This window comes from Balaenoptera musculus, chromosome 1, assembly GCF_009873245.2.
Source record: "Balaenoptera musculus isolate JJ_BM4_2016_0621 chromosome 1, mBalMus1.pri.v3, whole genome shotgun sequence".
Lineage (NCBI taxonomy): Eukaryota > Metazoa > Chordata > Mammalia > Artiodactyla > Balaenopteridae > Balaenoptera > Balaenoptera musculus.
The window spans coordinates 8,515,669-8,543,438 of NC_045785.1; the positions used below are offsets into that span (position 1 = coordinate 8,515,669).

Sequence of the window (27,770 nt, forward strand, 5' to 3'; positions counted from 1 at the left end):
AGCACCTGAATCCTCTGGTTAACCTTCACATTACTAGAAGTGGATCATTTAGAAAATATCTGCTTATTAAATGTTGAAATAGGAAGTATATGGTACCACCTATGAAGTATTTCTTGCCGAAAGAATAGAACCTGAATCTAATCACGCCTCTAAATCTAACCGGTTTACAAAAAAAACTTAGAAGACATCTTGAAGGTACAATCAGCCAAATCCAGAATGGAAGATTATGTAGGACAAATGACCTGGTTTCTTCCACAAACACATGGCATGGAAAGAAAAACAGTGAGGGAAAAGGGAGAAGATATAGAAAGAGAATTAGACATGTCAACCAAATGCCATGTTATTTGGATTCTGATCTGAATAATCCAATGTAAAAAGAAATTTTTAAGACAAACAAGGATATCTGAAGAAGGACTGGAATTAGATTATATTAAAGAATTTTCATTAATTTTGTAGGTGTCATAATTGTGGTTATATAGGGAAAAAAAAAATTGAATGGTGAAATAATATGTTATCTGGAATTTGCTTTAAAATACCCCAGAAAGAAAGTGTGTGTGTGTGTGTGTGTGTGTGTTGGGGGTAGGGGGTAACAAGATGAAACCAAATTGATAAAATAATTGTTGATGAGTATGAGAATTTGATATAAATTGTCTACTTTCTGTTTATGGTTAAAATATTCCATTACAAAATGTTTAATGAAATTAAAGGTGGCCAAAGAGTAGAGGGCAAAAGATAAGAAAATGAAAGCTCAATCAAGCCCAAAAAAGACAGAAAAGAAAGAAAATAAATACACAAAGTAGGACAAAAATAAAGCACGATGTAAGATGATGGAAATCAACCTAAATTTATCAGCAATCACAATAAATGTAACTGGATTGAATGCACTGATTGAAAGACAAAGATTTTCAAATTAGATTAAAAAGATAATCTAGCTATATTATTATATATATTATTATGAAATACCCATCTAAAGCAAAAAGTCATAAGACAGTCAAAAGTGAAAAGATAGGGCTTCTCTGGTGGCGCAGTGGTTGACAATCTGCCTGCCAATGCAGGGGACACAGGTTCGAGCCCTGGTCTGGGAAGATCCCACATGCCACGGAGCAACTAGGCCCGTGAGCCACAATTACTGAGCCTGCGCGTCTGGAGCCTGTGCTCTGCAACAAGAGAGGCCGCGATAGTGAGAGGCCCGTGCACCGCGATGAAGAGTGGCCCCCGCTTGCCGCAACTAGAGAAAGCCCTCGCACAGAAACGAAGACCCAACACAGCCAAAAATAAATAAATAAATAAATAAATTAAAAAAAAAAAGTGAAAGGATAAGAAAAGACATACATCTCCAAAAACAGCTGGTATAGCTAAATTAACATAAGGCAAAATAAATTTTAAGGTATTATTAAAGATAGAAAGGGTCATTGTAAAATGATAAAAGATTCAGTTTACCAGGAAGATACGATAATTTAAAATGTGTATGCACCTAAAAATATAACCCCCAAAATATATAAAACAGAATTGACTACACTATGAGAAATTAATAAATCCATCATTATAAAAGATTTTTATCTCACTTCTCTCAGTACTTGATAGATTAAGCAAACAAATACTAATAATACAAAATATTTGAACACAGCAAGTTCAAATCTAATAACATATGTAAAATCTTGTGCAAAACGTTAGCAAACACACCCTATTCCCAAGCATAAAGGAAATATTAACCAAAAACAATCAAGCATTAGACTATTAAGGCAGTTTCAGCACACATCAAAGAATCATAAACCCAAGGCAATTAAGTTAGAAACCGATATTCAAGAAAGAAATTTAAAATCCCATGTTTGCAAATTAAAATATCCACTTCTAAGTAACTCAATGATGAAAGAAATCATAACAAAGATTGGAAAATACTTATTTCTGAACAATAATGAAAATACTACATTACTATTCATCAATAAAAAAGGAATGAACTACTGACACATGTTACAGCATGGACGAATCTCAAAAGTGAAAGGAGCCAGACACAAAAAACTACGTATGCTTCCAATTCTACGAAATGCCCAGAAAAGGCAAATCTATAGAGACAGAAAGTAGATTAGTGGTTGCCTAGGGTTGGGATAGGAATGGAAAATGACTGCAAATGGGTAGGAGGTTTCTGTTGGGGTGATGGGAATTTTCTAAAATTAGATTGTAGTGATGGTTGCAACTCTGTAAATATACTAAAAATCACTGAATTTTACTTAAGAAGGGTAAATTTTATGGTATGTAAATTTCATCTCAGTAAAGTTTTGAAATGCAGTTAAACAATACTTGGAGTTAAATTTACAGCCTTAACAGATTACATTTAGGCAAGAAGAAAGATCCCCCATTGATGAGCTAATATTCAAACAATAATTTTTTTAAAAAAGCAGAAAAAAGAAAATAGGAGGAAAGTAATAGTAAAGAACAGATTAATGACATAGAAACAAAGATATGAGATAAGAGAAACAAAGGCAAAAGTTGGTTCTTTGAAAAAGAAAAATATGACAAATCTCTAGCAAGAAATTAAAATGTAAAAGAGGGCTTCCCTGGTGGCGCAGTGGTTGAGAATCTGCCTGCCAATGCAGGGGACACGGGTTCGAGTCCTGGTCTGGGAAGATCCCACATGCCGCGGAGCAACTAAGCCCGTGAGCCACAATTACTGAGCCTGCGCGTCTGGAGCCTGTGCTCCGCAACAAGAGAGGCCGCGATAGTGAGAGGCCCGCGCACCACGATGAAGAGTGGCCCCCGCTTGCCACAACTAGAGAAAGCCCTCGCGCAGAAACGAAGACCCAACACAGCCATAAATAAATAAATTAATTAAAAAAAAATGTAAAAGAATAGTGAACAAGTTCATGCCAATAAGTTTATTACTTAGATAAAATGAATAATTTCTTAGAAACATGTGACTGAAACTGTCTCAAGAAGAAACAGAAAAGCTAAACAGATCTTTGAACCTATAGTTTTAAAAAAAAAAAAAATTACAGGTCAATTCCACTCAGGAACACAGATGCAACAATTCTAAATTAAATATTAGATATAAAATCAATGTATTAAAAAACTATATCATAACCAAAATGGTTCTGATACAAGATATCAAGGATGCTTCAGCATTAAAACATATATCAATGTAATTCAATATATTAACATGTTAAAAGAGAAAAACCAAATGATCATCACAAGAGATAAAGAAAAGGCATTTGAAAAAAAGAAAAGGCATTTGATAAATCTAATACCCATTCATGATAGAAACTCTAGCAAATAAGACTGTAAGGGAACGTTTATAACCCTCATGGACCTACAGTCTTGTCATACAGCGTGAAGTAAGTCAGAAACAGAAAAAAAAAATATACCGTATGCTAACACATATATATGGAATCTAAAAAATAAAATAAAATGGTTCTGATGAACCTAGGGGCAGGACAGGAATAAAGACGCAGACGTAGAGAATGGACTTGAGGACACGGGGAGGGGGAAGGGTAAGTTGGGACGAAGTGAGAGAGTAGCATTGACATATATACACTACCAAATGTAAAACAGATAGCTAGTGGGAAGCAGCTGCATAGCACAGGGAGATCAGCTCGGTGCTTTGTGACTACCTAGAGGGGTGGGATAGGGAGGGTGCGAGGGAGATGCAAAAGACAGGGGATATGGGGATATATGTATACATATAGCTGATTCACTTTGTTATACAGCAGAAACTAACATAACATTGTAAAGCAATTATACTCCAATAAAGATGTAAGTAGAGAACAAACGTATAGATACCAAGGGGGAAGGGGGGGTGGGGTGGGATGTATTGGGAGACTGGGATTGACATATATACACTATTGATACTATGTATAAAATAGATAACTAATGAGAACCTGCTGTATAGCACAGGGAACTCTACTCAGTGCTCTGTGGTGACCTAAATGCGAAGGAAATCCAAAATAGAGGGGATATATGTATACATATAGCTGATTCACTTTGCTGTACAGTAGAAACTAATACAATATTGTAAAGCAACTCTACTCCAAAAAAGATTAAAAAAAAAAAAACCTACAGCAAACATTATACTTAGTGATGAAATCTTAACACTAGTCCCATTAAAATCAGGAACAAGATTAAAGATTTCCACTATCACAGAGTCTAATCAACACTGCAGTGAAGGTCCTAGGAAAGCAGTAAGGAAAAGTAACGACTGCTTTACCGACCAAAACAAAAAAGCCAAAACTGTTTTTTATTTTCTGCAGACTTTATGATTAGCTAGAGTGAAAACCTGGGAAAATTTACAGGTAAATTATTAGAATTAGTAAGAATTCAATGAGGTTGATTACGTAAAAATAAACTGCACTTGTATATTCCACGCAGAAAATAAGAAAATATACTTTCTAAAAAAAATACTATTTCCTCTGAATGTACATCAAATTGAATATGTAATCACAGAAGAAAAATTAATTAATTCCAGGATCTTTAAAACGCAGTACTCTGACCATACACCTTGTGGAATACTTTCTAAGAACAGTAGGAACTGCAAAGCCACCTTGAACTGTATTCGGTAGGATCGCTGTTGGTAGTGGTACAGGTATGGTAATCACAGAACCACTGTGCGTGCTCTATGGTTCAGAGGAAAAAAAAAAAAAAGAGAAAGAGCAAGAGAGAGAAAGAGGGAGGGAAAGGGGGAAATTCTTTACAGAAAAATGCCAGCTATTAAAAGTAGAAGGAGGGGCTTCCCTGGTGGCGCAAGGGTTGAGAATCTGCCTGCCAATGCAGGGGACACGGGTTCGATCCCTGGTCGGGGAAGATCACACATGCCGCAGAGCAACTAAGCCCGTGTGCCACAACTACTGAGCCTGTGCTCTAGAGCCTGTGAGCCACAACTACTGAGCCTGCATGCCGCAACTAATGAGGCCCGCACGCCTAGAGCGCGTGCTCCTCAACAAGAGAAGCCACCGCAATGAGAAGCCCGTGCACCGCAACAAAGAGTAGCCCCTGCTCACCGCAACTAGAGAAAGCCCCCATGCAGCAACAAAGACCCAACTCAGCCAAAAATAAATAAATAAAATAAATAAATTTATTAAAAAAAAAAAGTAGAAGGAATGATAGAACTAAAAAGTTATTACTTTGCAGGCTTCCCTGGTGGCGCAGTGGTTAAGAATCCACCTGCCAATGCAGGGGACACGGGTTCGAGCCCTAGTCTGGGAAGATCCCATATGCCGCAGAGCAACTAAGCCCATGCGCCACAACTATTGAGCCTGCGCTCTATAGCCCGTGAGCCACAACTACTGAAGCCCGTGTGCCACAACTACTGAAGCCTGTGCCCCTAAAGCGCGTGCTCCTCAACAAGAGAAGCCACCGCAATGAGAAGCCCGTGCACCGCAACAAAGAGTAGCCCCCGCTCACCGCAACTAGAGAAAGCCCCCGTGCGGCACCGAAGACCCAACTCAGCCAAAAATAAATTTAAAAAAAATAAAAGTCATTACTTTGCAACCAACGTGATAATTGATTCCAGCAAGGATCATCAATGGTGGCTAAAATCATTGGGTAAAAGGTAGCTGGGGAATAGGACAGTCACACAGTCTCAAAGTATCACCCCACACATTACTTAATGACTAAGGAAGAAAGGTAACTTTACAATGGAGAGATCTGACACATACCAACCTCACCATGTGCTCAAACTTAGGACCAACAATAATTGGACAAACTGACATTATGAAGCATTGTAACTGCACCTCTGTAGTATTCCCACTAAGCGTTTGACATAAATCTAACCATGCCGAAGCAACCAGAAATCCACTGTGGGATATTCCATCAGATTATTGGACTGAACAGTAGATTACGGAGAATAACAATGCTGTCCCCCCACCTCCTCTCCAGCCACTCATCTTTTAGCCATTTTGAGGTATAAAACAGGAAGTTGAGCTGAACTGATTATACCTGTACACTTAGGTGTTAGAAGTTCAGGGGGAGGAAAGGCATTAGGCATAACGGCAAGCAGAGTACATTATTAGGAAGCTGAGGCACAGATGGACTTTCCATGCAGGCATGGCACGGAGCAGGGAGGAGCAAGGGTTGGGGGTTTACCCACTTACTTCCCGGATGGCCCCGTCACAAACCCGAATGACATTCAGGAATGTGGGCATGACCTGGGGCAGGAACTGCACACACTTGAGCCCCAGGGACTTGAAGATGAAGGTGATGGCCTGGACGACCATGGTGTGATGGTGAGAGAGGGACTGGTCTCGGAAGATGCGCATCAGGGCCACCATGGACACGGCTGGGTAGAACTCGTCCAGAGGCAGGTTTCCCATGTTGACCAGCATCTCACTGGTGCTATAGTCAGCTAGGACCAAACAAAGGTGAGGATCATGAGCTATACATGACTCTGACTTTGGACAAAGCACAACCTCCTGATGGTCACTAGCATTCATATCTCTCTCCCTGCTATACTCTAACACCATTGGGAATACCAGGTATATTAGGAGCCAGTGAATAGGCTCTCACCATGAAGGACAAACAGTTTTTGGCTTGTCTATTATCTAAACTACAAAAGCCTAACACAGTACATGACGGCTTTTCTTTAAATTGCTACGTTTAATTTAGCTTCTTACCATGCCAGTTCACAACTTCAGTAGCTGAAACCATCAATAAAAAGTTACTCCGCCAAATGAAAGTAAAGGGGATTAAATTAGGCAAACATCTGTTCAGCAGCTGCTTGGTCCCCCTAGGGAATTCAGAGAAGTTAACAACAAATACTACCTGACCTGAACAACAAGGATCTCAAGGACTGGGGGTGGAGGAGGGTATGGAAGGTGGGGGGTGGAGGGTGGGGGAGGGGTGGAGGAGGGTATGGAGGGTGGGGGAGGGTATGGAGGGTGGGGGAGGGGTGGGGGAGGGTATGGGGGGTAGGTGGGGGTTTAACAGCACAATAAGGACTCTAAGAACCAGAACATCCAAGAGGCTGGATGACTGCCACTTCTGAGGACGGAGTAAACTCTGGAGGATGTGGCTCAGGCTCTGCTCAACAGCTGTGGGTCTGACAGGATTAACACTGCAGGCGCACTCCTCTCATATACAGAAGAACAAACTGGAAGCAGTATGATCCCATCCACAGAGTTCAGAAACAAATTATTTTATTTGGGGAAAATAACATTTTGCTCAACTAGATGGGAGAACCACTGCTGAACTTTCATACTTTCAGAAATACGCCTGCCCTGATGGACACTGGGTTAAGTCTAGAAAACTCGCCTGCATCCCCACGCCCTACCCAATCTCTTAGGCTACTTATCTAAAGACAAAGGAACTCTAGGCTAGACCACTTGATGGAAGAAAGAGCCCTGGATCCTGATTGCTACTAGTTTTTCCACGCCCTCTGAGCCTTAGCATCAGATTTCCCTATCAATTAAAACAGGGAGAATAAATTTTACCCTCTTCCTCCTTGGGTGCCATGGGAATAGAAAACATCAAAGATGCACTAACAAAGAATGACAGATGAATGAGTGTGACGGGGTGATAATTCACGTCTCTCTCATCAGCACCAAAGAGTGACTACAGACATAGCCTGTTGACCTTTAACAAAGAACCTGGACAAACGGGAAGACTGGACACACTGGGAAGCAGCGCCCCTGCTGTGACTCAAGAGGAAACTACTGACGTTCCATTCAAAAGTCACAAGGTGAGTCAATATGCAATAATTTCACAGTTATCCAACCCAAGGCTCTTTCTAAACACAGCCAGTGAGGGCTTTGTGAGGCAAGAACTTGGCAAGCCACTCACGGTTCTCCTCAACTTACAGGAATCCTGACTTGACTTGGATTCTGACAGGCTGACAGCAGAAGCATCCCGGGACTGGTCGATCATGCCAATGTTCACTTTGTGCTTGTAGGGATCCAAGGCCCCCAAGAGCCCTAACACACGGATAGCCTGCGTGGGAGAGGGGAGGGGAAAAGAAGATATTCATCATAGCACCTGACTACCACAGCTCTCACGGATACTCGTGTTCCATGATGCCCAATTCACATCCCACGACCAGCTACAGGGACAAAATGGAGAGGAACAGGAAGTCCCATCAGTACTGTCAGAGCATGTGAATGCCGCAAACATCTCTCCATTCTCCCAGCAAAGTCTTTAAACACCAAGTTTGCTGTGTTTCCTACCTCTCGCCGTGTACCCTGGTTCTGCTCAGTCTTCAGGAAATTCAGCAGCACCTCAAGCAATGTGGGGTACTTCCTGTAGGGCTCCACCACGTAGCCAGTGCTGGCCACCAACTGTCCCAGGGTCCACAGAGCCACCTGGACAGGCAAAAGATCACATGGTTTGTAGCACCAGTAAGAGAGAAAAGAAAGCATACTCCGTACTCTTCATTAAATGGTTATAACAAAGTGTTATAACAAGAAAAGAATGCCCAGTAAAGGCACTAACCATAAACCAAAATCCTGAGAGCTGGGACATAAAAACAAGGCTACAAACCAACACAACAATCGCTGGATCAAAGGTAAAGAACAGTCCCGCCTTTCTCAGAAAGTATATAGTTCTTCTATACCCTGGGTGATTGACAGGAGAAACCTCACTCAAAAGGAAATTAAGGTTGTTCTTACTTTCAGTCTAGTCACCTAATGACCTCGATGACCAAAGCGAAGCCAGGGCCGGGGGAGGGTGAGCTGAAGCTCCGCTTCCCTCCACAACCAGAGGCCAAGACTTTCTGTTTCCCTTTAGGGGCCGGGGCTCTGATAGATGACCTGCATTTTTTTTTTTTTTTTTTTTTTGAGGAAATGGCACTGGTCAGCCCTGATACTGACAGTGACTCTGGGTCAGGATGACAGCTAATTCTAGCTCCAAGTCTTTCTTCTTTTTACGCAGTCAACAAATATTTCTGAGTACCTACTCGTGCTAGGCATTACTGGCTGGGCACACTAAGGTGACTGAGAGAGACGAGGTCCCTGGCCTCATGGGGCCTATCCTGCTCAAACACGAAGTAGTGGTACTCACCTGTCTTTTGGCCAACAGAGAGGAGTCCTGGAGCATGTCCATGATGATAATAAAAAGTTCATCAACCCATTTCCTCATTTCTAGGCCACTAACCTACAAAATGAAAAAGGAAGTGGTAGATAGCATTAGAAATTATGACATTAAGAAGTATTTTGACTTCATCAGAGGTGAAATAATTCTTCCCATCCTATGGGAAAAGCAGTTGTCCCCTTACCTGAGCCAACTCTCCTATTGTAGCCAAGACATTATTGATCACACCTGGGTTTGGATCAGGGTCTGGATCTTTCAGTTTCAAAATTAAAGCCTATGGAAAGAAGGTATGAGAAAACGAATGCTGGTTAGAGTCTACTAGAAAACTTTTCTTCACATAAGTAAAATTCACCCAAGAGACCATCTCAGTCATAGATAAATTACTTCTAAGGCTTTATGAATCCAGGATTCCTCTGGAATGTGGATTCTTAAGCCTTTCTCCATACTGCACACAAGTCTGACGTATGAGGGAGCTGGGAAGTGCCATGATCTACAAACATTTCCCATGCCTTCTCTAAACTGTATTCTGTGTGATCATGTACCCAGATTCACATAAGTTGTGAAAGACTTCACATGAGTCTAACATAGACTTGAAGGTTGACTCAGATTTTAAAGCTCACTTTTTCTTCATTTTGGGGGAGCTACTTTATGCCACTATCTTACTCCTCCTCTCCAAGCACAATGGATGAGGTGCTTGAAACATCATATCTTATCTCTTAGAAGGAGAGCCCTTTCCTGCAACTGGTGAGATTCTTGGTATTCTTGAACTGAGGGTGCTTGATGTGGCCCTTGTCTGCGAGCCTGGGACCAAAGAAATTATCTACTTTGTTCAGTGTACCAGTGAGCACCGAAACACTCCCATCATCCCAAGACATCCTGGAGAGAAAGTACCAGTCTCTGTCTGTTGCAAGTTACCTTCAGAATAGGCTCCATGTAGGGGCGGATGAGTCGGGGGGCATTGGAGACCAGGTGCCCCAGCATGCGGGCACTCTGTTCCTTGATTCTTCCAATGCCGCTGTGCTCCAGCTCTGTCAAAATCTGTAGGGAAGAAAGGCTTACTATGGCAGAGGAAATTCGAGAGGGACTGTGTGTTTGAAGCGAGAATGAGGCGCAGAACTAGAGGAAGGAACCAGAACTCCACTGCGGATCAAGGAGCTGCTAGATACTCCACAAGCAAGGCCATCTCTGCAGGTCACAGAACAGTCCTGGATACAGCAGTGACCGGAGGAAAAACTGTTTGAAACCGGCCCTTTCTCCTTCTGTCACAGTACTCCAAGGTCTCTCAGCCCTCTGCAAAGCATAGCTTTTAACGGTGTAGACAGTCATAGAAGACGGAGAAAACCAACAGGCCTCGCTGTGAGCAGGGTTTTGCAAAAATAAAGAATGAAGGGGGGTGCTTCCCTGGTGGTGCAGTGGTTAAGAATCCGCCTGCCAATGCAGGGGACACGGGTTCGAGCCCTGGTCTGGGAAGATCCCACATGCCGCGGAGCAACTAAGCCCGTGAGCCACAACTACTGAGCCTGCATGCCACAACTACTGAAGCCCACATGTCTAGAGCCAGTGCTCTGCAGCAAGAGAAGCCACCGCAATGAGAAGCCCGCGAACCGCAACGAAGAGTAGCCCCCGCTCGCTGCAACTAGAGAAAGCCTGCGTGCAGCAATGAAGACCCAACTCAGCCAAAAAATAAAATAAATTATTAATTGAAAAAAAAAAGAATGAAGGAAGGGCTCTCTGCAAGAAAAATATCTGTACAGACAGCAAATCATTCAGAGTGCCTATAAATAATGACAATGGAATCAAAGACTAGTCAGAACAGCTGTGATGTGGAAAGAAATATTGATAACTCAGTTGTGGTTTCGGGCACCTCTAGATAAACCCAAACAGTTAGGGATCACATCAATAGAATCCCCTTGGACTTTAATGAACAGAGACAACATGTGCGATCCAACCGACACGCTGAAAACACCAGCAAATCAGCACGTTATGCTCCTGGTGACACAGACATAAACAACTTAATATAGACAGACTTCCGGAGAGCTGAAGTTGCCAGAAGGAAATCTCTGCACAGTGGGAAAAGTGAGAAACAAAGCTCGTGTTAACTCAGCTACCCAAAGGAGTCGTCTCCAATTTAATGTTATGTTTTGTCTCACGTTATTGATTTAATAATCCTGATTTCCTGGACCCCCTTGGCAGTCTGTCTTCACCTGGTCACAGCATACAGCAGTGAGAGGGGATGGAGAGGCATACTAAGAACAGAAGCATAACTGCAAGAGATGGCTGTCTGCGGGGAAATGGGTACCAGTGAGGAGAGCACAACTCTCCGGGACAGTGCAGGGCCAGATCAAACAGCCCCCAATTTACTCCAGAGCCAAAGAGCGCCGCTGCACCCTAATAACAATACCCAATGCCCACCTTCATGAGCAAGACACCAAGAAAAGGCCAAAGCACATTTAGGCAAGGTCCCTTACCAAGGCATGAAAATGTACAATTCAACTTGGGGAAATCTGTATCAAAGTTTAAAAACAAGAAAAATTATTAAAAATTTTTTCCCAAGCTGTACTTGTTTTATTCATTCCTTTTGCTAATGAAGTGTTTGTAGATTTGCTGCCTTCTGTTAAAACAGAAAAGATAAAATAAAATAAAATTCTGGAGTTTCAAGGGCTAAGTTCAGTACATAGTAAATTCATTTAATGATGCTTCACATTTTCCAGTATCAGAAAAACGGATAGCCTGATAGCTTACTATAAGCTTCTTGAGGACACAGCCCATGCCTGCCTTGTTCACTGGCATGCTTCCAGAACCCAGCAGTATTTGGAACACAGAAGGTGCTCAAAACATCTGTTGTCTGAATGAACGTACTGATATTCTCATTAGGAGATATTTCTCTATCAAGCTTATTTAGCATGGTTTGAGCAGGCAGGCTCAACAATGATTTCTTTTCCTTCCCCAAACTTTAGCTATTTCAAAAAGACTTAAAAGGATAGGCACTCCTAACACGGGCCAGCAGTTAAGGAATGAACCATTAGGCTAAAAACACAAGTGCCAACATAAGTATAATCTTTTAATTTGTTCACTGATGATATAACTCACAGTCACTTTAATTATGATAGACTGTGAATAAATGACATTTCTTTAGGGTAGAAGTTATATTAATAATTTTCTAGGTTTAAGTTCTTTATATGTTATGAAAAGTCTTTATTTCAAAAGAAACCACAGGGAGGATCACGAAGCAGAGGGTGTGGTGGGGACAGGATGGGGTCGGGGGACAGTAGACGACCGGGTGAGCCACACTGAGACCCAGAAGAGGTGGGTGGAAATAACTCGAGGCGGGAAGGACTGGACTCTGTGCATCGTTCACAAGGCAGCCAGAGAACTTACTCGGCTGGGTGAAGACAAGAACCAGAAGACAGGCTTCAGCAGGAAATGGAAATCCTACCAGCTCTAGCAGCAATGCCAACCCGCATCTACCCGAGGCTCTAGTCCAAGCAGCTTAGCTTGGCATCTCACATTATTTAGGAACGACAGCCAGGGACCACAGACCAGGGGCAAGGATGACGAGAAACAGCGCTGGAACCATCCCCGTATTCGGTCTCTGTGCTTGGCCTGGCATCAGCAGAAGCAGGGGCGGAAGGACTGAGAGGTGCTGCGCAGACTGACACCATCTGCGGCAGAGGCAGTGAAGAGGGGCAAGAAACGGACTCGCTGGTGACTTCCCAGGAAAAAGGAAGAGCCATGTGAGAGGGTTAGCTTGCGAGTCACGCTGACAAGAGGCTATGAGGTGATAAGCACTAGAACCGCAATTACCAAGCCGGGAAAACACGTGGGCTCTTGGAGCCAAATGTGGCTTCTACCAGGCATCTCACTCTTTCTCTTCCCTTCCTCCTCCTCAACTCTCGTTCCCCAAAGAGCACTCACGAGGAACGTGCCTTCCCCGCTACCGCGCGGTGTGACCGTCACATTCCTCACCTGGATGAGCATCTTGCGCAGGAAGGCATGACGAAGGCTGGGTTCATGCTGCTGAGCCGGCCCACGGTTGCAGATGGCCAGCTCCCGGATCTCAAACACCTGGTCATTCAGGGCCACAAACAGGGCCTGCAGATTCTCTGCCTGGGCCAGGTGTGCGTCAAAGCGCTCATCCAGGGATGCCAAGACACAGTAGCGGATGTCGGGGTCTGCAAGAGCAACGGAGCCTTTCAGTGCCTCTCCACTCCTCTCCTCCCTCCAGTCCTTTCCCAGTTTCTGCTTCCACTGCCATCAGCCTAGGGGGAGGCTCCAGATACCCTTCTCTCACCAACCTGTCATTTTTTTCTCTACTCACAGGAGCAAAGATAATAGAATTTTTAAAAATAATTAATTAATTTATTTATTATTTTTGGCTGCGTTGGGTCTTCGTTGCTGCGCGCGGGCTTTCTCCAGGTTTGGTGAGCGGGGGCCTGCTCTTCGTTTGCAGTGCGTGGGCTTCTCACTGCGGTGGCTTCTCTTGTTGCAAAGCATGGGCTCTAGGCTCGTGGGCCTCAGTAGTTGTGGCACACGGGCTCAGCAGCTGTGGCTCGCGGGCTCTAGAGAGCAGGCTCAGCAGCTGTAGCGCACGGGCCCAGCTGCTCCGCGGCATGTGGTATCCTCCCGGACCAGAGATCGATCCCATGCCCCCTGCATTGGCAGGCGGATTCTTAACCACTGCGCCACCGGGGAAGTCCAAGATAATAGAATTTAAGGGCGATTATCTTACAGCAGTAGGCTGGCGTAGCCAAGCCTAAGGCTTTGCCAGAGAAAATGCTGGACATCAGCTTGTTGAGGCCATGAAAGGAAACTGGCTACTTCCAACTGCCCCAGGCACCTACACTTCCCTAGACTGCCTCCGTCTCAAACTTTACCAGGATCTGTTATCCCAACCACGAGCAGTTTGCTGAGCACATCCGCCACCACTTGCACTGCGGTCTGGCTAACCACGTGAGCGTGGCCACTGATGAGGTGGACGGAAGGCGTGAGCAGGCGGGAGCAGGTGCGGGCGGCTTCCATGCGGATCTCCTTGTGCTCGCTGTTCAGGAAGTGATCCGCACAGTGGCGGACAAACTGGGTCAGAGAGTGGCCTGGATACAAAGGCAGAGAGAAGACAGAATAAACACTGCTGCTTTGGACAGCAGGTCTGCAACTCGCTAGCTGCATTTTCCATTCCATGGCTACTAATTTAATTTTCAACAAGATACTGAGCAGCAAGATATTGACCCCAAGCTCTTCTCCTAAAAAAGTAACAAATGATCTTCCAATGAGCAGAAAGGCAGAAGGGAGCTGGAAAAGGAGCTGGGAGACATAAAAAAGGCATTTCCTCCCTGCCTCCATCCCAATCCTTTATTTCCTTCAAAAAGTGAATTATTTTGTTTTATTCGGACCCAGCCCTTTATATTCTCAGAGAGTAAAACAATTTTTGATCAAATTTACCTTGTCTACTTTAGTTCCCAGATTTAAATACCAAAAAGAAAGTTTGATATAGGCTGGGTTTAAATATAGCTACTTTCTACTCCTTAGAAATAGATTGGGAGGAGATATGGGGATATATGTATATGTATAGCTGATTCACTTTGTTATACAGCAGAAACTAACACACCATTGTAAAGCAATTATACTCCAATAAAGATGTTAAAAAAAAAAAAAGAAATAGATTATCCTGGGTGTTAATCAGTGTAAATGGAGGAACTGCAACAGGGAAACTACCGATGCTGTAAGTATTCAGACAGCATGTCTACGCTTTTTGTACTTGTTTGTTTCCCTGTAGCCTTAACCAATACCACCTACACAATCTTAAATTTCAAAAGTGTCCATTTTTCTCTCCTGAAACGTATCTCCCTAAGGCATTAATGTGGGTTTATCTGTAGCTTAGAATTCCAAACTGAACTACACAGTACAGCAGTCTTGGAAATCACACCGCCATTGTAATGAAAATATCCCCAAGCCCTGCTTATACATTTTAAAGAATTCAATACCATCTCAGCCAAAGGGAGGTGACAAGGTGAGGGGGATCCATCTCTGCAGCATTAGTTCCTTGAATCAATGCATACTTCTCCTCAACACCATCTGCCCCCACCCCCTTTGCCTTTGCCTTTGTATGGGACAAAGAAACAAACGGTAGGAATTAACAATATACGGAAAGACTATAAAAGGATGAGCTGCTGTAGAATCAGCTACCCTGTCTCCAGGACCCCTACCAAGATCCAGGAATTCTAGGCACCCTCATTCTTTTCTCGAGGTTCCCAGTATCACTGACTATCTTGGCAAGAGCCACCGCAATTTCTTGGTTTTTTTAAAAAAATTTTTAAATTAAATTTATTTTTTTATACAGCAGGTTCTTATTAGTCATCTATTTTATACACATCAGTGTGTACATGTCAATCCCAATCTCCCAGTTCATCCCACCACCCACGCCTCCGCCACTTTCTCCCCTTGGTGTCCATACGTTGTTCTCTACATCTGTGTCTCTACTTCTGCCCTGCAAACCGGTTCATCTGTACCATCTCAATTTCTTACCTTCAAATTCAAAACTGCCAAGAGTTCGGAGGGCAAGGGTAATGCTGCCCACATCGCTGGCCTCAGGGAGGGTCGTGAGGCCAGGGGAAGCCAGCTGATGGGCCAGGCCCTTGGGCATGCCTGGGTGCCGGAGGGGTTTGTGCATAAGGACCAGGGACAGCATCTTCAGGAGTCCATCTTGGATGTCCTTTTTCAGCTGTGGAATCTGACGGCTCAGGTCGTAGAGCACAGCTGTGAGGGCAGGGCTGAGGGAGAGGAAACCAGTCACATAAGGGGCTGGATATATGACATTTGGTCTGTTCTTGGGAAGAAACAGCCCTTCTTGTCTAGCAAGGGGATCGGGCCCCATCTCTGCTTAGTCTTTAAAGCAGAAAGGATACAATGAAATAGAATATATATCTTAAACTCTCTTGGCCTGATCCCATATTTCAAAACAATCTATGATTTTCTGGGTTTTGCCTTGAGAGAACTTGTTTACTGTAATTCAGTCACTATGGAAAACCAAGTCTCAATAAACAATCTGGGAAGCAGATTGAGAGCATGGTCCTTGTTTTATAGATGAAGAGAACAAAAGTGTAGGGAGCTTAAGCAATTTGCCCATCATAATATAAATGATAGCTGCAAACATTAACGGAGCACTTTTTTTTTTTTTTTTTTTGGCCACGCCACATGGCTTGTGGGATCTTAGTTCCCCAACCAGGGATTGATCAAACCCGGGTCCGGGCAGTGAGAGCGCTGAGCCCTAACTACCGAACCGCCAAGAAATCCCCAGTGGTGCATTTTTTATACACACTGCACTGTACTAAGAGTGGCTATTACGTGAACTCCTTCACTTAATCCCCACGACAAACCTAGACCATAGGAACTGCTACTGTACCCACTTTTCAGACTAGAAAGCTGAGGCTCAGAGAAGTTAAATAATTTATTTACGATCACCCAGCTAGATAGTGATGAAACCTGGATTTGAAACTAGCCTATGAGTTTAGTGTGAGCTATTCTACCTATCCAATTTAACATGTAAATAGCCATGCCTTGCTCTTTCAACACAGACCCAGGACTGTGGCTCAAGCCTCATACTACCCGAGCCGGGGACAGCTCAGGTTCCCGACACCCACCTCAGTCCCACCGCCAGCATGGGCTCCAGCAGCTCCTTGATGTCCTGCTGGATGCCCGGCCCCATCGCTCGGGCCAGCATGCTGACGCAGGTGAACACCGTGGCGTCCACCTGCATTGCCTTCTGTCTCCTGCAGAGAACCAAACGGCGGCTAGTTTAGACATAACGCCATTTTGTGATACCCTACCTCAAAATTACCTTGGGGCAAGGAGGGCAGGTTACCCAGGCGGGGCCACCCCATGTGGGTGTGCAGGTTACCTACTGCACAGTCTAGGGGCCCATCACACTGTAGTCACTGCAGACTTGTATATTTAAAACAAGTGACCAGCAGATGGCAGTAAAGTCTCTTGAGGAAGGGGCCCCACTTCAGAATTCACACAAAAGGCACCACGTGGGTTAGTGTGGTGCTGGCCAAGGTCCCTATTTAGGAAGCAAATTGAACAACGTGCACATCAGGGACCACGAGTGCAGGGCACAGCCATCATATGAGAAGAAATTCTTCTCCCTATGAGGAGAATGCTGGGCTTGAAACGGGCGAGGCTTATTAATTCACCAGCGCAATCCTCGCTACTAACACAGGGAACTATGAAGACACAATTCTAATTAACACTGACCCCCTAAGACTTAGAGAAGATACCCTAGCCTCGCCACCTTGCAGGGTGCTGAAGGTCTTTCTCATATTTTATTCACTGGGACGTTTCAAGAGGTAGGATAATGTATCCAACTTCAATGATAAAGAAAAAGGTGACCGTTAGGTCCCCTCAGTTCCAGTCTAGGAACCCTCGCTTTAGTTGTTATCAAAGTCAGACCTTTGAAAGCCAGAGAAAAGAACAAAACTAGGAGATTCCCAGTAAATAATATTGAGAACAGCACTGGTATCTAACATGTTCACAGGTATTCAACCTCCCCAAATATTTACATCCATGTCACTTCATTTGGGAAAGGCTGGAACTCCACTGAGGAAGGGCTATTCATCATATGATCTGCTGGTTAATGACACAGAGAACAGGCTTCAGCTCCATGGAAACTGGGATGGAGCATCCTCCCTCTCCAACCAAAGGGGGTGGAAGGTGAAATCATAATGGAGATGCTTACTTATGGGCAAAGTCCTTAGGAGGCAGGGCTGCTCGGATGATGTCCAGCACACGAGGTAAATAGACCTTAAACTCAGACCTCACAGCCACAGAAAGTAGCCCCAGGGCTTGGAAGGCTGCTGTCCGTTCCTTCTCCTTCTTGACACAGCTTAGGACATGGTTCATGGTATCTTGGAGGTACTGGGTATCTGAGCACAGAAACGACAAAGTGCATATGGCTCAAGGTGAGGGGTGGTCTACATATGAAAGGTCAAAGTTCCTATAAAACACTTAAATTTAAGAATAAATTAAGAAAGCCTGTTGGAAAGATATTAAGAAGAATTTAGAGAAGGCACTAACCAAACTCTTTGCTTGATAATCACTCCTCTGATACAGCTTTTAGAAATATTAGAAATATAAGCTGTTTTTCCTTTAATTAAAAAAAAAACAAAACTTAAAAGTGTCTCCAAAACAATATTGCATTAATTATCCCCATCAGCATTATATTTTGAGGGAAAGATTACATGCTTTTGTTTAAGAAATATATGTTAAACCTTGGTTAAAAACAAAGAGAGGATCATCTAAGCTATTTTATATTATCTGGAAATTTAAAGTAATATTGAAAACTGTTTGCAATAAACAGGCTATTCCATTCAGCTTAGGCCTAGAAATCACTTTGCTATCACCTAAAGACTTCTGTTACAGTTATATTTAATAGAACAAGATTTAGTCCGTAATTTGGAAAGCCACATATGTGTTTTCATTAAGTTTACATAAGCCAGTGTGCATGGGTAGGCGATTCTTGGGCAGTTTAAGCTAAAGTGCTACGACTCCTCAGAAGGCTGGTATTTCCTGCCTCTTGCCCCTCTTCCATTTCTTCTCTTCCATCTTTCTGGCCTCAAGTCTGTGCACCAGCAGCACATACAAGCAAGACCACGCATCCAGTGGAAAGTGAGGGGTGTTCAAGGCCACCAGGACCACATTTAGGAGACGGTGAACTAGACTCCCAAACAGCACACATACATCACTGCATTTATGCTATCGAGAAATGTCTTCTCTCACAGCTCACGGTCAAATGCCGTTGAAGCATGCTGGAGCTTGAAAACAGTCAAGAGACCAGGGTGATACAACTCTCAAATCAGAGTGCACCAACGAGAAAAATGGGACCTTTGCAGAGCAGGACAGCGTTTCGGCAGGAAATGAGCTTAAATCAAGAAGGTAATTTCCTTTTCCAGACTTAGCACCCCAAGAGATTAGGAATCTGACATTGCTAGAGATTCCAGCTCAATCCTAGGGGAAGTATTTTTTTTTTTTTTATAAATTTATTTATTTATTTATTTATTTATTTATTTATTTATTTATGGCTGTGTTGGGTCTTCGTTTCTGTGCGAGGGCTTTCTCCAGTTGCGGTGAGCGGGGGCCACTCTTCATAGCGGTGCGCGGGCCTCTCACTGTCGCGGCCTCTCCCGTTGCGGAGCACAGGCTCCAGACGCGCAGGCTCAGTAGTTGTGGCTCACGGGCTTAGTTGCTCTATGGCATGTGGGATCCTCCCAGACCAGGGCTCGAACCCGTGTCCCCTGCATTGGCAGGCAGATTCTTAACCACTGCGCCACCAGGGAAGCCCCAGGGGGAAGTATTTTTGATATTCCCAAAGCTTGCATCATCAGGAAGTGCAAGCAATGACTTCCAAACTGCAAGCTTTAAAAAAGTGGCGCATTCCCAATGAGACTGTACTTATGGAGGCTGCCCAGGCTGAATTTCCAGAACGTATTTTAGTATATTATTTAATAAAACAACAAAAACTCACATCAAAAGAACAAACCTAGGGGCCCCTCTGAGCCTTTGTAATCCTGCTGCTAGGCCGTCTTTGAACTTACTAAGGTAACTGCTTCTACAACATGCCAGACTTTGATCAAATTGGCCTAGTTATTATTCTCTTTTGAGCCACAGACTTTCAAACCAAGATCATTTAAAGCTCTACTGAATAGGGGCATGTCTGTTCATTAAAAAAGAGAAAAGCTGCTGGGCACCAGGTGAGAAGATGGAAAACTGACAAAATATGGGTGATTCTCATTATATCCCTTCTCTCTGGTTCAGCGATTTTATGTGGCTAATTGTCTCATCCTCGCTCAACACGTCCTATTCTCACACCCAGCACATTTAACACCTCACCGGCTGTATTTCTCTGCTTTCATCTGAGCTGGGTGGTGTGAAATGAGTCTGTGCTAGGGAACGGCATCTGCTGAGGGTCAGGCTGGCCTTTCATTTCCCATCCTGCCTCTCACTGGGTCCTGAACGCTTATTAAGCATGCACCATAGTGAAGAGGAAAGAGATGTAGGGCCGGGCTCTCTACACTCAGCTAGGAGGGAGGTGAGACAAGGACACTAAGTATGAACAGGCAACTGGAGTATTATTGTAATTTTACCTTAGCTTGTTTCTCAAATGGCTTCGAAATAGCTAGGGAAGCAGCAACAATAATGGTTTCTAGCTCTGGCGCTTACTCTGTCAGGCACTTAGAGAGGTGCTAGACATTAAAGCAGCTCACCTCATGAGGCAAGGACTGTCATTTCTAATTGACAAGTCAGGAAGTGGAGGCCCAGGAAGGTCAAATAACCTGCCCCCAAACCTCACAGTTAAGAACAGAGGCAAGATTCACCCCAGGTCTGATGACGCCCAAAGCCTTCCACAGCTGGGGGTTGTAACGCAAGAGGAAAAGCACGTTTCTAGCTAATGACCCAGCAAGGCCTCAGGGAGAAGCCAGTGTCTGAGCTGGGCCAGCTTCAGGAGCCAGGATTTCACACCGCCCAGTGGGAAACAGGGCAAGAATGCAGGAATCGGGAACCCCACAGTCTATTACCCGTGAAACCAGCCTCTGAAGCGTCCAGTCCTTCCTCCCTGTGAGGGGGCGGCAGCCCAGTGCCCACCTCAGGAGCAGACACAGGCCTGTCACCGGATCCTCCCTGCCCCACAGACTGGAGGCTGCACACCACCGAAACCGATACTGCCCTTCCTGTGGTCTCTCAGAAGTCCACTCATGAATGTGTTGGCTTCCACACACGAGAACTTGCCTGGCTCTAGAAGTGCCTCTCTGCCTGCACATTCGCATTGTTCCTGCGTCTGCTGCCTCAGACATTTACAGAAAACCTGAACTAGATGCCACTGAAGCTGGAGAGAGGCAAGAGACCAGAGACTAGCCCCTCAGCAGGCACTGCTTCAAATGAGAAGCAGACATAACTTTCTGGCATCTCGTCTTCTCTGTTTAATTACCCTTGAATGGGTAATGACATGACACGTCCATGGACATCCTCACCTGTGAAGGCAGAAGGTCGGAAGGCAGCCAAGCGGGGCAACAAATTCAGGATTGTCATTTGGATCAGCGAGTTCTTGCTATTCCTGCACTTCAGCACCCACTGGCACACCTGAGACAGGAAGGACACAGGGTTGGCAAAGGAAAGGGAGGCGTGGAGCTTGGGAGAAGAGGGAGCGGACCTCCTGCCACTGACCTGATCAAATTTCTCCTCCATCAAGTCTCTGCAGCAGCGACTCTCCACCAGGGTGGACTTCGCTGGGCTGGGGGAAGCCCCGAAGCCCATGAGGCCTTGGTGAGAGCTGTACCCCAGCAGTCCCACCAAGGCGTTTGACTGCTGGGGCTGCATGGCCTGGAAACTGGTGAAGGGGGTGATGTGACGAGGTTTCGTTCCGAAGCCCATGAGATCCTTGCAGTACTTGTCATGTACCAACTGCTGCTGTGTGATTTCTTCCATTTCTTCTCTCAGGCGCTATATACATGGGGGAAAAGTCACCTTTACTTACAAGTGGCATTTGCCTAGGCACCAGGGAGTCTGCCGACAACACGAGCCCAACCCTGAAATGCAACTCTTCCCACAGTGGGCGGCGGCCACTCTTCATCTCTAGGATTCGATTTCCCCAGAACCTTGCAGGGGGCCTGAATCTGTTCTAATTCAGGCAGAAGAGCACCACCTACTGAACAATGAAGAAGCAGCAGGGGTCTGGCCCCCAAGAACCCCCTACCCCACCCTTGGTTTGGGAAAGCTGACTTGCGGATGGCTGTGACAACAGACCTAGGATCTAGCAACGGAGCCTCCTGCGAGGGTGAGGGGCAGCCCCAAGCCAGCATCCTGCTAAGGACGTTCTGCTCTCCCTCTTCTCACCAGAAACCCAGGTAGAGACAACTCAGGCAAGTTAATTTTCTAGAGTCCTAGGAATTCCATACGAGGCATGGAGTACACTGACTGGCTGAGAACCCCCATCTCTTACTTATTCAAAGGGCTGCTTAATAACTCACTCTCCAGCTTTCCAAATTGAGAAAGATATAAACCAATTAATTTCCAAACTTCTAAACTCTTTCCACAGATATTTTCATTTTTCAGAAAATCTTATCCACTACTCTTGTCAAGGTCACCAGTACTCTTACGCTGCTAAATCGAATGGTCTGGAGCATCTGACTTGTCTGCAGCATCTGATCCAACTTAGTGTTTCCTCCTCCTTGAAACCCTTTCTTCCCTTGGCTCCTTGGACCCTGAGCTTTGCTGGCACCCCACCCCCACCCCTGCTGCTGCTCCTTCTTGGTCTCCCTTGGTTCTTCCTCATCTCCCGACCTCAGGTTCTCAGCCCCCATCTCTCTTCCAACTATCCTAGTTCCCCGGGGGTCCTCATCCAGTCTCACGACTGGAAATAACATCTATATGCCAATGACCTCCCCAATCTGTCTCTCTTGCTCAGATCTCTCCCCAAAGCTACTCAATAACTCCGCTCAGACGCCCGACACGCATCTTAAACTTAACACGTTCAAAAGCAAACTCCTGACCTTCTACCCCAGACCTGTTGCTCCCATCTCAGTAGATGGCAACTCTACCCTTCTAGTTGCTCAGGTCCCAAACCTTGACCCTTCTTTTTCTCCTATCGACCTCCAAATCCCAAATTCAGAATTCAGCCCCTCCTTGTACCCCGACAGCTCCCACTACTGCTGAGATGCTGCAGTTCCCCCCCGACTAGACTCCTGGCCTCAGCCCTGGCCCCTCCCGTAATCCATTCCCAGCACAGTCTGTACAGGGGCGTCTGAGACCCTAGGTGACGAGCCCCCTCCCTGCCCCAGGCATTCCCCCAACCCCATCTCCCAGCTCCTCTCACTCAGCTCAGTCGCAACGGCAATCGTGCTCCCTTCATAAAGCAGCACGCTCCTGACACGGGGCCTCATGCTTCCAGGACCAGCGGTCTGGAAGAAAGCTCACCCCCAGATGTTTGTATGGCTTTTTTCTTACCTCCTTCATGGCTGTGCTCAAACGTCATATTTTAAAATGCCATCCCTGACCCATGCTGGCGTCCCCTACTCCTTCTCCCCGCCCTACTCTTCTCCACAGCATTTATCACCAGATGCCACACTATGTATTTTTACTTACTTGTGTATTGTCTGCCTCCCTTGCTACAATGTACTGTTTTATTCACTGCTGCCTTATTCTTCTAGCTCTTAGGACACGGTATAGCTGGCCCACAGTAGGTGCTCAATTAGTATTTGTTGAATGAATGAAAAAGTTATGAAATTATAACACCTTACATTTGGATAGTTCTTTATAATTTACAAAGCACCATCACAAGTACTATTTCATTTACACCTATCAGTTAGGTGATATTGCCCTGTTTTACTGGAAGAAAACAAAGATCCCAGAGCTGTGTGGGGTACAGTGGAAAGTACCACATTATACTTGGGTGGGGAAAACTCTGAGAGTGACCATTTATGGAATGCCCACTAGGCATCAGGTGTTGTGCTAAGCACCTCACATATATTTAGAAACCTCACAGGAACCCAATGAGGTGGATAAGATCCCCATTAAAACTGAGCAAAATAAGGAAAGAAAGTAATTTACCCAAGTTACACAGTATAGAGAGGAGCGGGGATCCAAAGCCAGACTCGCTGTGCTTCTACACATACTGCAGCACACGCTGCTCCCACATCTAGGGCACAGCCATCACCAAATGATCGCTGGGTCTACGAAAGCAGGAAGCCCGGGGGTGAAAGTCCACACCAACCGGCTTCCCACAGGAAGACTCACAGGTGGGGCTCTACCTACCAGATATACCCTGAATCTGGTGTCAGTGGATTGACCCTGAATCTACTTTTGTGTCTACACTGCCAGTGCCAGTTGAAGCCACCACCACTGCTCGCCCAGGTGACTGCAATCGCCTCCTGGGGCGGCCGTGAGAACAGGACCTCCAGCTACAAGGAGTGTAACCGACCCAGGGCCCCAGCTGCTACTCTGAAATCCATGGCCATGTCTGTGCCAAGGCCACATTTTCCACGAGCTGCTTCTAGCCGACGACGAACACGGTAGGAAGGCTACGGTGGGCCTCCTCTTGACGGCCAGCTCTGGCCTGAGGACCCTGTGATGGCTCCGCACAGCAGACTAGGGTGCTTCCATCCAACTTTTCTTCCCGCTCTTGTTCTCTCAGGGTCAGATACGCACTGAGGCCTGATGGTTCTCCCAACCTCTCCCAGCTCCCTCCCCATTTTCTCTCAAAGTTTATTTCCCTAATACAGTCCTTGCACTTTTAAACCCAACTTTGCAGCTGCTTTTTGAGCCAGCACACCTCCTAACTCACCTCCCTGCTTCCCTTCCTGCCTCTCCACAAGCTCTTCCCCACAAGTAGCCAATGACTGTTAAAGACGGATGCCATCACGTCATCCTGTGGACACAGCCCTGTGAGGAGAACGGGAGCCAGTCGGGGCCACGAGCTGTGAGGCCCCCGGTGCGGTCCCTCCCGCCCTCTCCCTTGCTCACGGTGCACCAGCCACACTTCCCTTCTCGCCTGAACTTATCAAACTCTCTTCCACCTCAAAGTCTCTGCCTGGAGCACCACCTCCCTGCCCGCTGCAAGGCTGGCTCCTCCATGTCATGTGGTCTCAGCTCAAACGGCACCAACCTCAGGGAGGGAGTCACCCGCACCCCCGTTACCCACCACCCCATTTCCTCACAGAACTTGCTGCTACCTGAAATGTTCCTATTTGTCTATCTATTGCCTGCTCCCCCCACAAAATGTCAGCTCTTTGAGGACAGGGATCTCGCCTCGTCTCGCTCCCAGAATGGCACGTGAGAAGACTGGACACCCTGAAACGCGCTTCTCACCTCCCCCTCCATGCTGCTGATGCGAACCAGCTCGTTGAGGATCAGTAAGGCTCCGTGGATCCGATCATCGCGATTCATGCCCTTCTCCTTGGCCAAGGTCTCGTCAAACCCTTTCTCTGCTTCCTCAAACGTGTGCTACGGAGAGATACAGAATGCCTAAACTACCCAACGTCCAGAGTTAGAAAGCAGCCCCACCCATCTACATGGGGGGCTCTGAGGTTACCATGCCTGCTGAGGGCCTCGTGCCGGTGTCACCAACAATCCTAACTCATTGAGCTCTCTCGTTTCATTTAGCTTCAACTCTCACAGCAATACCATGAGGGAGATACCACTACCACCCCTATTTAATAGAGAAAAAACAAGAGGCTCAAAGAAGCTAAGTGACTTGTCCAAGGTCACAGAGCGGCCAAGACGAGAACCCAGGTCTCCAATCCCAGGTTCCCATGTTCAGGGCTCTTTTTGCAGGACAAGGCTCCTTAGCAGGTTCACTTGGCAGCGGCAGTCAGCACAGGACTCACGACACTAGAGGAGCACTGGCATGTCTCCAGAGACACCCATATTTCTATACATTAACATCTCTGAAAAAAGATGTCTTGTAATTGTTGATAAGAAGGCAGTGAGTTTAACTGGCACTATAGTCTCACTCTTAGTGGTACAGAAAACAATGGTGTGGCTATCGATCAATCTTTACTTTTGTGAAAAACAATAAAATAACTACTGATTCATACTGAGCTTAAAAAACCATGGGAGACCAAAGCAGACAGGCTACTTGCTCTATGGCAAGGGGCCTGCTGCTGTCCTGTAGGCCCGGTGATACTCTACGCAAACGTGCTCTGCTGGAGGTTGGGATGGAACCATCTCCTCACCCTGTACCACTGTGGCTTCTGCATCTCCTTCGGCTCCCGCTGGGTGGTGAGGATCAGACAGGCACGAAGGGCGGCAACAGCTCCCTCACGGATGGCCTGTTTGGGGTCCCACACGGCCACAAAAATATTGTCAAAGAAAGGCTGCACTTGCTGGAAGAAGAAGGTGGGAACGCTGATGGCCAGCTCACGAAGAACCAGGACCTAGGAGAAAAGGCACAGAGAACTTTCATCTGGGTCAGAGTCTTGTTCTCTCAGGGACACAGCCTCCTGTCATCCTAGAGCCTACATACACTAGGAAAAGAGCACACTTGCCCACTCTTCTAGCTCAGAAATTCTGGGGACCTAGGAAGGAGAGTGAAATTGATCAAACATCTCAGTGTTTATTATCCTAGGGTGTTTAGAAGCAGAATGCTTGTAATGTTAGAACACAAGTTCTGAAAGGGCAGACGTGTTTAATGCTTTGTACACTGCTCTACTGATAGCCTAGAATGTGCCCGAAATACAGCAGGCATTCAATGAACATTGTATTGAATGAATGAATAATCCTGTTTAATATGTAATCTTGCTATTATTTTCATCTGACCCTGGAAAAACTGAAGGTTCGGAGGCTGCCCCAAGTTACAGAGTTAGGAAGTAGCACCAGGGTCCATGTGTGGGCCCCTCACCCAGGCAGGCTCCCTCCGTGTGGTGCTGTCCCCGAAAGAGGGAACCGACTGGAAAGGATCCAACTGAAGCTTCTGATCTCCATCACATTCATTCCTAGATTCTCTCTCTTAAGGACAGACTCTCCCCCATCTCACAGCCTGGATTCCTAGCCCATCAAACCAGCCTGTTTCAGGGATGAGCCTCAGAAAGCAATGAGTATGTGCGTCTAGAAGAAGAGGATAGGAAGCCACCACTTCCTCAAGTGAAGAACAGCCAACGGGAAAGAGGAAGTCTGGACTACGTACCGACCGATCAATAAATGACTAAAAAATAAACTGGAAAGGCCTGGGAGAAGGCAGGCCAACTCTCCCAGCACAGAGAGTGAGTCCCTCCCTGCTCCTCTCTCAGCCAGTACTCCCATTTCCCACGGGATATGGAGGGACCTTGACAGAGGGATCCTGCAGATAGCGCGGTTGTCTGGGGGCTTTGTAAGCCTCTTGGCTTGTGGCTTCTCCTCTTCCCTACGGCTGAGGGGGTGCCTTCTGCCTGGGAGGCATTTTTGATTCTGGAAAACTGGAGGTCAGGACAAGCACTGCACATAGGGCTGCCTCTCAAGCAACAAAAGAGAACATTAAGTCTCCTCTTCAGGTACGGAGCTCAGGGTGAAGAGAGAAAGGGATTCAGGACAGAACCGAGGGCCACCAAGAAGCCCAGTGCCTTTGCCTGGAGCACCCCCTCATTCTTTGCCTTTCAGGGACCTGAGCACATCGTGTGAAGGACCCCGACGTGGAGCCACCACTCGCCACGCACTCACAGCCGCATGTCTCCGGCCCTCGTTGCGGTCAGCACCCAGCCATTCCAAGGCTCGCTTCACCTCAAACTCCACATACTCCGCGGTAAAAGTGTCCCCTGCCATGGCGAGGCGACCGATGGCCTTGGATGCCATTTCCATGACAACTGGGTCATTGGAGGGGAGGAGGTTCCGAAGGTAGTTAGCAAATCTTCCGATTCGGGTGGCGTTCCCACCTTCCACTCCTATGAGGCTGGCTGGAAAAGAGAGGAAAGAAAAAGGTGAGGAAGGGCACATGCTGTCCAGGAAAGTATGCTGCCTTCAGAGGAAAGCTAGCCAGTGACCCCTTCCTTTTACTTTAAGTACAGACTGCAATTTCCAGACAGTAAGGATGCAAATAATTTTCATTTTAACCAACAGATTTCATATTTGTGCCAGAACTACTTATATAAAGCAAAATAACCTCACTTTAGTATACATAATTTGTTTTCCCAAGAAAAAAAGGAAAACAAACTGGGACTGAATAATATTTCACAGGATGGAAGACCAGTCCCTGGAGGTTGAAAATTACCTGCCTTTCATTCACTGCACCCCAACTCTACTTTTCTATT

At 45.8% G+C, this 27,770-nt stretch overlaps 1 protein-coding gene across 1 annotated transcript in view; it reads right to left on the reverse strand.

The window, feature by feature from the left end:
- MTOR (mechanistic target of rapamycin kinase) overlaps positions 1–27,770 on the reverse strand; it is a 126,228-nt gene that overhangs the window by 94,825 nt on the left and 3,633 nt on the right. Inside the window, 18 exon segments of the mRNA XM_036841417.1 lie at positions 6,081–6,331; positions 7,782–7,911; positions 8,145–8,279; positions 8,977–9,069; positions 9,191–9,280; positions 9,922–10,044; positions 12,973–12,995; positions 12,998–13,040; positions 13,042–13,178; positions 13,881–14,096; positions 15,529–15,773; positions 16,644–16,772; positions 17,738–17,924; positions 21,027–21,135; positions 21,220–21,495; positions 24,859–24,993; positions 25,725–25,925; positions 27,184–27,416. Coding sequence (XP_036697312.1) covers positions 6,081–6,331; positions 7,782–7,911; positions 8,145–8,279; positions 8,977–9,069; positions 9,191–9,280; positions 9,922–10,044; positions 12,973–12,995; positions 12,998–13,040; positions 13,042–13,178; positions 13,881–14,096; positions 15,529–15,773; positions 16,644–16,772; positions 17,738–17,924; positions 21,027–21,135; positions 21,220–21,495; positions 24,859–24,993; positions 25,725–25,925; positions 27,184–27,416 — 2,756 coding nt within the window.